Source organism: Ambystoma mexicanum, chromosome 9, assembly GCF_040938575.1.
Source record: "Ambystoma mexicanum isolate Mex_15411 chromosome 9, UKY_AmexF1_1, whole genome shotgun sequence".
In the NCBI taxonomy this organism is placed as follows: Eukaryota; Metazoa; Chordata; class Amphibia; order Caudata; family Ambystomatidae; genus Ambystoma; species Ambystoma mexicanum.
Genome location: NC_090931.1, coordinates 824851132 through 824863676, shown reverse-complemented (window position 1 = coordinate 824863676; position 12545 = coordinate 824851132). Strand labels below are relative to the sequence as shown.

The 12545-nt window shown below is 48.1% G+C and overlaps 1 protein-coding gene across 2 annotated transcripts in view; it reads left to right on the top strand.

Moving 5' to 3' along the window:
• UBE2G2 (ubiquitin conjugating enzyme E2 G2) overlaps positions 1–12545 on the top strand; it is a 534674-nt gene that overhangs the window by 444319 nt on the left and 77810 nt on the right. For both annotated transcript variants that reach the window (XM_069615846.1, XM_069615845.1), the window contains one exon: positions 10797–10915. In XM_069615846.1, coding sequence (XP_069471947.1) covers positions 10797–10915 — 119 coding nt within the window. The remainder of the gene's footprint in view (positions 1–10796; positions 10916–12545) is intronic.

The window sequence follows — 12545 nt, the reverse complement described above, 5'->3', positions numbered from 1 at the left end:
TGTATAGAAGCATTACAAATTAACATTACCATACCACGTATAGGAGTGCTTTTGCCTAATCTCTTGTCCCCCCCCCAACACCCCTCTGTCGCTCATTGATTGGCTAGGGCCGGTCGGGGAGTGCAAGCACTTCCTGTTAAGGCGTGCTGGAAGCAGAGCGGCTACTGGTTGCGACTTTGAAGCATGCTGCTTCAAAGCATAGAGTGCTGTGCTGCAGGCCACTGGTTTCCACCCCCTGTCTCTCTCCGCACGCTCCCTCCTTACCTGCACCACCGTCCACAAAATACCATTGCTAATGCCCCACCCCACCGCCCAGGTGGTGCCATTCCCTTCCCTCTCCCCCCACCCTGCATCACATCCACACAATATTGGTGCTAATTGTCCCCTCACAGCCCTCCAGCGGAGGGCTGCTATCCCCTTTTCTTTCCTCTAGCCTCTTTTCTCTCTCCCAGTCCCCCTTCCTCATGGCACCATTCACAAATACTGACTCTAATCTCCCCCTCCAACCCCATGAGTGTTGTTATCCCCTTTCTTTCCTCCTCTCCTTTTCTCTTTCTCATCCCCTGTTCCTCACATCACCATCCTGAAAGAATCCCGGTGTAGCCTCCCCCGCAGCCCACTGTTTTACGGAGCTATTTTCCTGGCTTGGCTCGTGTTTGTCCTATGAGAGAGGCCATACCACCTGACTTGGCCCCCACTATGCCCTAGCCATGAGGTCCCAGGCTTTTCCAGCTTCTAGTATGAGGTAACTGAGTCTGGTTCCTCCTTTTTTTGCAGCTCTAATCTTGCCAGGCCCAGGCGTTTCGTGGAGCGTTGGCTGCTAGGGATGGTGACCTTGTCTATTAATAGGAGGGCGCATGCAAGATTCTTGATTTTTAAATGATGCAGTTGATCTTGAAGGTATTATGATCTTGTGGGGCAATCATTGTAGTTTGACGAGTGTGGACATAATGTGGTCTACCACGTGGAAGCCTTTGAGGTATTAGTGCCAGGTTGGAAGTGGTAGACCAGTGAGCAGAGCGTTTCCACCATTCAGGCCTGTACTGTGGATAGAAGTTATTGTCTGGAAGGAAGGGCTTATTTTTCCTCGAGAGCACTGGTTCCATGCTGCCGTTTTTTTTTGTTGCTATGTGTGTTTTGAAGGGGAGCTGGCTGTAGATGTGGACTCCGAGGGACTTGGAGCATGGTGTTAGGCGTGGGATGCAGCCCTCTAGGTTTATGGCAGATGGCCAGGTCTTGATGTGGCTGTGTTCAGTTATTTAGAGGAGGATGATTTGAGTTTAGTGGGGTTGAACACATCACCTTCTTAAAGCAAAGCAACGTTTCTCTGAAGGCCTTTTTTGTATGATAGGGACAAGAATCCCAATGACATGACCCACCATTGCTGTATTCCATATCAATAAGTACCCACGTAGGATCTGTATTGTCTAATGGTGGATCCTTGGTCAGGGACTTCCCTGCCAAGAGGGGATGTGGACGGCTTCACATTTGGGTGGGAGGCCTATCAGTGTTTTTACCAGAGCCAGTCCTACCTTAGAGGCCGGACTTGTGCCTACATGACTAAAATAAGTACCACCTTTTCTGGCCCATTCTTGTGTTGCAGAATGCTGCCCAGTTTCTTGAGGGGACGAGTAGTGATGTAGGGAGGGGACTAGTAGTGGTGTGGAAAAGGGAAGAGTAGTGGTAGAGGGTAGAGGGGAGGGGGGAGTTGGAGTACAGAGAGATCATTGGAGGGACAGAAGGAAGGGAGGGAGAGGAGTGGCAGGAAGAAGGCGGAGAGAGTAGAAGGAAGGGGTAAAAGGGTAGAACATCAGAGCGAGAAGTAATACAGTGTGTAAGTGAAGTACCAAGTGAAACCTCCTTTTTGTACTATTGTTACGGGACCTAGGTTAGGATTCACCTAGATCGTTCCCAGAGTGGGAGAGAGCGAAAAGGGTGTTAGCCCTTAGGCCATCACCAGTGGTGGAAATGGAAAAGAATTGGTGGGGTATCCCATAAGAGCCGAGGTGGGGGCGGAGTTTGGGGTGGGGGCGGATACCCGAGGTGGCGGGGTTTAGGGTGGCAGAGCTGAAGTTGACCTGCGATCAAAGGAACTGTCCAAAATAATAGTTTGAAACTCATGCTGCTTCTTTTACAAACTATCAATTCCACTTTAAACCACTTCCATGGCACTGGTGATGAGTTATTTCACTATGCGGATAATAGTTTTGACCAGTGTTGCTGAGTAAATATCCTTTAAAATGCACAATTTGCACCCCATTTAATAAAGTAAACTCCCCCTTGGGTACTATTCAAACAGGGTGATTTCTGTTCGCCATAAGCAATGTTTTCTTTTATTTGAATCGCACCCGGTACAGCTCCTGCAGCTCCCCTCTGAAAGCAGTTAGGTGGTTTCATCGTGTGTGATAGTTTCAATGTTAATAGGGGATATTGTTTGTTGGATACCTGTATATATATTTCTGAGGCTTGTGGAATATGCTTAGAAAACATGCTGTGCATAGGCCGTCATCTAGTGGAAGCTGCGGAGTATTACAGTTTGTTTTCCGAAACTCGAAAATGGGCGTCGACACAGGGCGTGCCAGTAATACTATCCCTAGTGTGACGTCCACTGTACCCATGATCCCTCACGCGTGTAGGACCCTCAGATTGTTTTTTTCCACCATACTGGTCGGAAGCATTTCGCGGCGTTCCCTGGCCTTAGCCATACTTTTGCAAAATATTGTTATATTTTCCCCATTCTCCACCCCAACATCGAGTCACCGAACTTCCACACTCGACGCCGGCCCGGAGAAGAAATCGACACGACGGATTTGGGCCTCGGATGGCCTCTGGCCTCGGCCCTGCAAGTAGGGACAGTGGGGGGTGGACATACTCTACACTCTTTTGGTATATAGGTACATTCTTATATATTCCTACACCTATCAGCCTGCTGCCACAAGGTGCGTATGGAGGGTACCCCTTTCCAATTCTGCCCCAAGTGCAACCGCAAGTACCCTTGGGTTGACAGACACGCCACGTGCAATCTCTGCTTGCCGAGGGACCACCCCGAGGCGAACTGCAGAGCGTGTAGTAGGTTTAAACCGAAAACACTTAAGGACCGTTTGATCAAGCGTTGGGCCCACCACGCCAGGCGTCAGGAGGCCATGGCAGCGGAGGGCGCCTTCAGCGATGGCAGCGACGCTGTGCTTTCAGCTGGCGAGGGCAACGTGGCGTCAAGAGACAGCCGAGTGCAAGTCCCCGACCTCGGAAGGTCGTCCGGCAGGGCGGCTACGGGGAAGACCTCCGGCGACACAAGCGCTACCCACAGCACTTCCACAAAGCACATGAAGTCCAACCGAGACTCGACGCGCACGTCGAGTTCTCGGAAAGAGGCACATAGAGAACGGTCCGAATCGGTGTCCTCTGGGCGTTCTCGATCTAGGTCGCCGCATGACTCCAGGCAATCATCCACTGTTGCCAAGAGTGCCTCGCTCCTGCCAAGAGTGCCTCGCTCCCCAAGGTAACGGAAGTTCGATCATCGGAAGACGAAGCCGACTTCCATCCCCAAACTGCACTCCAGGAGTCGGCGGCTCACGAGTCCCTACCTCCACGTTCTAAAGATAGGGACACTACCCCCGAACCTCGACGCCAGGCTCCGAAGGGGCGAAAAGGCAGGGAAAACACTCTTCCGCCCACGGGGAGGGAGGAAAACAAAGGAAGCAGTCTCAGCCTCCTTACACACCTCTAAAACGTTCCACTCCACTTAAGCAGACAGACAAGTCCCAGTCTTCTGTTATCCCAAAGACCCCTGCTAAAACCAGTAAGTCTAGTCAGGATAAGGTGGAGAAAGTCCCAGAAAGCGTCATTCCCAGTTCTAGAGAATGGTCTAGTGATGACATAGACAGGGTTATGTCAAGGATGTCATCATTGGCAGATTTTTACGCAAAAATCCCTGAACACTTTCTCTCCTATACTCCCGACGGGTCAGCACCCTCAGGCTCTAAGGATCCAATACCTCCAAGTAAGAAGTCCCGGTTTGAAGCCCCAACACGGTCTTCGGACCCCTTCTATATAAGCCCTACTCTCAATATCAAGGGGGATACATCCTTTTGTGAGGATCCAGATTTGGGCATGTTGGAAGAGCAAACTGGTACGGGCTACTATGGGGATGATGAGGACAAGGAAGAGGAAGATCCTGAGACCTACAGAGTAGATTCCCCGGTAGAGAAAGAAACCCCGATTACCGACTCCCCTGTCGACAATCAACCACTCCTGAATGAAGTTTTGTCCCGGGCGGCAGAACACTTCCACATTGACACCCAGGGTGCTCAGGAAGAGAGGGACTTCGCTGAGGAGTTAGTAGGAGAAAGGAACCTGTTGCGCAGGCCATCCCTATCCTTAAGTCTACTCAGAGGAGAATAGACCCTTCACTTGTAAATCCCAACCTCACCAGGGCAGTGAACCCAAGGATTGAGAAACTTTTCAGGGCAGCCCAATCAGACCCACTATACATAAGGGGGCATCTGAAGCCGGACTCCCTGGTAGTTACAAACACCCGTAAGAGGGCGGGAACACCCTTGTCATCGTCCGAAGCTCCTTCCGACAAGGAGAGCAAGAAACTATATGGGTTGGGCAGGAAGGTAGCCTCCACTTCCGCCTACCAGGCAAGGATTGCCAACTCCACCACCCTGTTGGCCAGTTACAACTGCCACCAGTGGGAAGAAGTCGCAGCACTCATAGACTCCGCCCCAGAACCCTTAAAGAGCCAATTGGCACGAGTTTCCGCGGAGGGAAGAGCCGTGTCCGGTTGCATTTTAAAAGCAACCTTTGATGCCGTGGATAATGCCGGCAGATTGATAGCAGAAGGGACTGTTATCAAGAGACACGCTTGGTTACGGCAGTCTAGATTCAAGGCTGAAACCCAAGCATCATTGTTAGATAAACCGGTGGAGCCGGATCTGTTTGGTAAGGCGGTCGAGGACGCGCTGAATAATGCCAAGGATGAGTATGAGACACTCAAATCCCTAGGCCAACTAACCAATAAACCCCCTAATCAAAGAGGGAAAGGCCCACGTGGACAAAATTCCCAGAGAGGATCTAACTATTCCCAGGGGCAGGGTACACCATGGAACAATAACAACCAGCAGTCTACCCAGGGTTATGGCAGGGGTAATAAAAGAGGATGTGGTAAAGGTAGAGGCAGCCCCAGTAGAGGCAGCGGCACGCCTCCACCAAAACAGTGACGCTCCGTTCAGGGTCCCTTCTCACGCAACCCCAGTAGGGGGACGCATTTCCAACTTCACCCAAGCTTGGGAAGGGATCACATCAGACAGATGGGTGCTGTCCACAGTATCCGCAGGGTACTGCATAGAACTGTTAGAGCGTCCCCGAAACCATCCGCCACAACAAAAAATACATTCTTTGGACCACCAGAAGATCCTCCTCGAGGAGATTGTCAATCTGCTAGCAAAGGACGCGATAGAACTAGTCCCGGGACACCAGGTAAACAAGGGTATTTATTCAACTTACTTCCTTGTGCCAAAAAAAGATTTGACAATGCGCCCAGTATTGGACTAACGGCCTGCAAACAAGGATGTCAAGCCCCAAAAATTTCGCATGACTACTCTCCAAGAGGTAATCCCCCTCCTAAAAAAAGGGGATTACATGGCAACATTGGACATGAAAGATGCCTATTTTCATATTTCCATGTTCCCAGCGCACAGAAAGCTTCAAGGTGGACAGTTGGCACTACCAGTTCTAGGTACTGCCCTTCGGGATAGCTTCGGCTCCAAGGGTATTCACCAAGGTACTGGCGGTGGCGGCAGCACACCTACGCAGGGAGGCAATCCCGGTGTACCCTTAACTGGATGACTGGCTCATCACGGGGGAGACCCCAGTAATTTGCAGAACAAACATTCAAAGGACGATCGACCTCCTCTTCGAATTGGGTTTCTCAATAAACGAGAAGAAGTCAAGTCTGGTGCCAAGCACCTCCAAACAATTCCTAGGAGCTATCCTAGACACTCGAGAGGGGTTGACCTTTCCATCCGAGGAAAGAATTCGGAATATACTACTGCAAATTCCACATTATCGGGCCGTCGCCAGATAACGGTACGCAAAGCAATGCGTTTGCTGGGCATGATGGCGTCATGTATTTACCTGGTCCCCCACGCGCGCCTGCGCATGCGTCCCATGCAGGAATGGTTGGCGAAACAGTGGTTTCAGGCAAGTGGTCAGTGGGACGATCTAGTGGTCGTTTCGCCAACACTTGTACAAAGCCTTCACTGGTGGACAAGAGAAAATCTGTCCAAGGGGAAACCCTTTTACGATCCCGAGATACAGGCGGTAGTCACAACCAATGCATGCCTGACAGGGTGGGGAGCTCACTATCTCCACCACACAGCTCAGGGTCTCTGGTCTCACTCAGTGGCCAGGAATCATATCAAACTACTAGAGCTTCTGGCGGTATTCAGAGCACTTCAAGCGTTCGAGCTCTACATGCAGAATCTGTCAGTGCAGATCCGGACGGACAGCACTACAGCCATGTTTTACCTGAACAAGCAAGGGGGGACTTGTTCGCCAAATCTGTCCAAACTTGCCCAGAAAATGTGGATATGGGCACTCAGACGGAACATCTTCCTGTCATCTCAACATGTTCCAGGGGACCTCAATTCTCTGGCGGATGCTTTGAGCAGAGACTCCCTTCCAGAGGAACATGAATGGTGTCTACACAGAGAAATCGTAGAAGATATCTTCTCTCAGTGGGGTTCCCCCACTATAGACCCATTCGCCACAAGCGAAAACAGACAATGCCCAGGATTTGCATCCAGGTTCCCCCAACCAGACTCCCAGGGAAACTCCCTGTGGATGAACTGGTCAGGGATGTTTGCGTACGCTTTTCCACAAACTCCCCTCATCAGGAAGGTGGTCAACAAGATGAACAGAGAATCGATGACGCTTGTCCTATTTGCTCCCATGTTGGCCAGACAACCGGGGTTCCCACACCTACGCAGACTAGCAGTGTGCAAACCCATCAGGCTCCCAGGCTGGTACAACCTACTGTCCCAGCACCAAGTGCACAAGGTGCACCCTCAACCCAACTCATTGAACCTGGCAGATTGGCTCCTGAGGTCATAGTTTGGACATCTCCATTTACCACAGAGATGTATGGACATCCTAAAAGAATCTAGGAAGCCAAACACGAGGCACTGCTACTTTGACAAATGGAAAAGATTTGTTATTTGGTGCCAAAATAAGCAAATCAACCCGGTTGATTGCACTCCTTCAACTATTGTCACATACATGCTCCACCTGCTGGATGCAGGACTGGTTTTTAACTCACTAAAGGTACACCTGGCAGCTCTGTCAGCATACACCACCTCCCATAACAAGGTGTCGTGCTGGAAAGTACCAGAAGTTAAAGCCTTCATGGAAGGAGTAAAGAGACTTCACCCTCCCACCCCTAGGATGGGACCTTAATGTGGTGCTACCTAAGCTCATGGGCCCCCCTTTCGAGCCCATGCATAAAAGCAGTCTCAAACACCTGACTTGTAAAACGGCCTTCTTAGTTTCTATTACATCTATAAGAAGGGTCAGTGAAATTCAGGCTCTGTCAGTGCAAGATCCTTTCTTTACAGTTCATAAAGATAAACTGGTTTTACGCACACACCCTAGGTTCTCACCGAAGTTTATTTCTAAATTCCACGTGAACCAGTCCATCGAGCTTCCGGCTTTCTTCCAAGACCCACAGAGCTCGGCTGAGGTGAAACTACACACCCTAGATGTGCGTAGGGCGGTCCTCTACTATGTAAACAAGACCAGACCGCTAAGGAAAACAGACCAACTGTTTGTCTCTGTAGCTACAGGGAGAGAGCGGGATAGCGTCTCTAAAGGTGCCATCTCTAAGTGGATTATTAACTGTATCCAGCTGTGTTACTCCCTTTCTGAAAAAACTCTGCCTTTCACGCCAAGAGCCCACTCTACAAGAGGCATTGGGGCCACTCTGGCTTTCATTGCAAATGTCCTCCTTGACACCATTTGCAAAGCAGCTACTTGGAGCTCTTTTCACACTTTTACTCAGCACTACTGCATTGACACCCATTCCAAGACAGATACCCAAGTGGGACAAGCGGTTCTAAGCCATTTATTTGCTCATGACCCTTCTCACATCCCACCTCCTTCTTCAGGTACTGCTCGCTAATCTATGCACAGCATGTGATCTAAGCAGATTCCACAAGCCTCAGACGGGATACATTACTCACCGTAATCGTATTTCTGATGCTTGTATCTGCTTAGATTCACATGCGACACACCCTTCCTCCCCTCTGAGAGAAGGCGCATGGATGCTTGTAGTCTTAACTTTCTTTCTATCTGCTTGGATTATCTGTGCTCACGCTTCTCCTCATGCTACCTCATGTCAGAAAAAATACAAACTGAGGGTCCTACACGCGTGAGGGATCATGGGTACAGTGGACGTCCCACTAGGGATAGTATTACTGGCACCCCCTGTGTCGACACCCATTTTCGAGTTTCAAAAAACAAACTAATACTCTGCAGCTTCCACTAGATGTCGGCCTATGCCCAGCATGTGAATCTAAGCAGATACAAGCATCAGAAATACGATTACGGTGAGTAATGTATCCCATATTTATTTATGCAATGCTTGTCGGATACAGGTATCCGACAAACATTGCATAAATAATCCGGGTCCATGTATCCGACAAACATTGCATAAATAAACCAGGTCGTGGCTGAGGACTGTAACTTCCTCTTGTGACCCCTTGCACGGGGTCACCAGAGGAAGTTGGTTTGCTCGCATGCTCTCCTTTTTTTTCTTTCTTTTTTTTTTCTTTCTTTTTCCCCAGCGCTGCCCGTATCCCGAGATCTGGCTGCACATTTGGTGCCGGTTGTCGGATCTGGCGAGAGCTGGCCCAATCGCCAGCACTGGCCATCACGACAAGCCAGTCAGTTGGTAGACAGTAGGCATTACTGATCTCTAATGGCATTCCTGGGGTTGAAGGGCACAGGACTAGGGAGAAATCCACCTGGGAGATTCAAGAGAACGAGAAGGGTGGCTCTTATTAAATCCTGTTACAAATATCTCAACAGAAACCCTTGAACTGTCTTTGAGAGTTGGTGTGTTCATGAAGCCATCGGTTACAATATGCAGAGAGGCAGAGCAGACTGCATGTATTTACTCCTGATTGAATCCATTACCTCTGAAGTATCCAGTCTTCGTAAGCATCTGTCATCTCCCTGTAGATCTGTTCCCATTTAGGAAAACTGTTGTGCCTTAAATTCATATTGTAAATTGGGAGGGACCATTTCTCATTTTGGATGAATGGGCTCCTACGTGGAAAGGAATATTCCTACTCTTTTTCAGCCCCTTCTTTTTAAAACGTCGTCAAATTCCACAGGATAGCATGTTGCTAATAGATCTGTTCTGACACCAGTTTTTGCACCCTTAAGAGACCCCATTGGTGGCCTTCTCTCACAGAAGAACTTTTCTTTCAAATGGGTTTCCTATGCATCACAAAGTGCCTCTCAATCTTCATTTGATGACGTCATTTGTTAATCATTTTAGCTCATGACGTTCTGTCTCATTCTTCAGTTGGCAATCGGGAACATTTCCGATCACTTGCATTTGTTACAAAATGAATCTGTTAGGAAGCATTTTGAGACAGACTATTTTCTTTCCTTTCCTTTCTTTGGAAAATCTCATCCGGTGTGGACCGCAAAACTATATTTGAACCCATGGCAAAGTGATGTTGAGCTTGAGCCATCAAAGACTTCTTTTTTAGGAGCTGTAATATCTGATCTAAGAATCGGTATGCTATATAACCTTTCAGCTGTTAAGCCAGCTTTGCACGTTTTATGCAATGCAAATCCGGGCTCAGCACACACCCTTTTGCTTCAGAAAATGATCATCAATGTTCAACTAGATAGAGATTAGTCTTACAACATTCTTTCCAAATCCTCCTTCAGAAGCTGCAAGAACTTTATTTTGGATGTATTGAGAGCTTTTGTTTCGACCTGGCTAGTATGCAAGGCTTTCATCAGCCCAGAAAGATTGTTACTTATGGAAGCCTGCTCAACGTAAGGAGTCCGATAAGTCTACCATTTCTCACTGCATTGTGCTTTGCAACAGTCCTTGGAGCTTTTAGTAGCATGTATGTACAAAGGAGACCTCAGCTGCTGGATCTAGTGCATAGAAATAGCTCGAGTTGTCCGAGGACCGACTGCAAGTATGACATTTCCACAAACGGTCGCCCTTTTTTCTTCCCTCTTCTATTCGGCATATTACTTGAGCCACAAAAAAACATTTGTTAGCAGAAAAAAACACATTGTAAGTTACTACTTGCAAGAAATTTCCAAGGTGTGGACTACAAAGCTAATCGCCTGCAGGTGTGAAACACCCCTGTGAAAGGGGTTTATAGTAATACTGCTAAATAAAAGCGTTTTGGGGTAGGCTTATGATCGAGAGAGCTTGTTCCATGGCGAGGGCACTTTTTTATTTTGAAAGTCCAATCCTCATCTATGTCATTGTAGAGAATGGTTTTGAGAAGACAATGATGTCTGAAGTGGTGGTGGTGGTTGTTGTGGAAGGCGTGACTTTGCTACAAAGGTATGCGTGGACCTATCAAGGTGTAAAGCTGCAGATCTTGAAGTTGAGTGTCCTGGATGCCGGTGAAGGCTTCTAATGAGACGGTTGCTGGGATTTGTTGCTGATCACTCTTGGCCTGTTAGCAACAGTCTGCAATTGATATGTTTGTAGTTAAGCCGCTGGGTAAATTATGATCTTTTACTTTCCTTTCCAGGGGTCCCGAAGACACTTGTTTTGAGTGTGGTGTTTTCCCAGCTATTCTCAGCTTTCCACTCGACTATCCCCTCAGCCCTCCGAAGATGAGATTTACATGCGAGATGTTTCATCCAAACAGTAAGTACTAAATATCACCTGCACGTATCCTGCACTTATGCTTGGTGGCATTCCGCACTCTGATTGGAGCCAAGGGTGCATGTTGTTTGACTCGTATGTGAAAATTAGCTCTTCAGCCGCCCTCTTCCATCATGTTCTTTAATGTTCAACCATCTCCTGATCTCAGGAAGTGCGTCTGATGAAAGCAATACAATTGTTTTAGGACAATTGCAAGTATTAGTCATGATTGCAACATCAAAAGGTTTAAAGGAGGTAAAATGAAGCCTAAGGCTGGGTTTCTCGGTATGATAGGGATAGAGGAAACTGTCCTCAAAGAACATGGTATGGCAAGTAGTAAACATCTGCTAGAGTCCTGTCACTGTTTCTGACGGCTTTACAAACAGGATTTTCATTTTCAACCATTGAAAAATGTTTATTTAGCTAGTACCAAAGGGGAGATTTCCCTGTTTGTATTAAAATGATAACGCAAATAGTTTTCCATCACAGTAAAGACATTAACGATGCTATACAATATAATCGAATCAACTGGCGATCATTTTCTGAGTAAAAACATGTCGGGCATTTTAACAGATAAAAACATTAGCACTCGTGCTACAAAGAAGTCAAAATGTTCACCTACTGTTCACAGGATTACATTAAAAGGCTTAGTGCAACAATGCTACCCTAAAATAAACAGATAAAGACGGGAACCTGTGCTGGCGCATACTAAAGATTAGCAGACCCACGAACACATGATGACGTGTTAAAGTGCAAGCTGTGTATCCAGCAACAGCACAGTGCGACTTGTTAAAAAATGGATAAATGTTAAGTTTGTTTACTGAATGTGGAGAAACGTACCTGTTAGCGCTTATGCATGAAATGCAAGTGGGATCCCCCGATTATTTCAAGCATGAACAGAACACGTGTGTGCTTATTGATGATTAGCCTATTTTTCCTTTTGTGAAAATGGTTTGGTTTTATTTTGGAGACGCACATAGGAAACACGTTAAGTAGGGGATTATTTACATTTGACCACATGAATGAGGATTGATATGATATATGATATGGCATTTATAACGGGCCTGTACACAAGTGTTTCTAGGCGCCACAAGACAAGGTAGGGAAGACCCAGGGAGGACAAGACAAACATACGATCCTACTAGGCCTTGTGTTATTCGGATCGTGCAAGTGCGACAAAAGTCCAAGGGGAAGGAGAGTGGGAAGTGCAAGGGAGTGAACAGGGGAAGTGCGATCAGGGCAGCATGTCTCTAAAGTAGTGTGGCTCTGGATATGTCCAAGGAGGCCGGGGGACCTGGGGTTACAGCCCCTAAGTGCACGGTGGGCCAGGAGGCAGTGCAAAGGAAGACTGGTCGTGGAGGTGCCTGGTACCCAGTGAGACTCCTGCGGGAACCAAGTAAGTGGGTCAGCGCAGGAAAGGAACGAGAGAGAGAAGGCTGAGGAGAAAAGCAGGGTCTTGTCGTCCTTCCTGAACTTCAGGTGGTCCGGCTCAAGTCTGATAGGGGCAGGGAGGCCGTTCCAGAGGGAGCTACCTGCAGAGGCGAGAGAGAGCTTCTGGGGGAAAGGAATACCTCTGAGGAGGTGCAGCTGTAAGAGGGCCTTTTTGGCAAGGTCCGTGATGTGAGAAGAGTAG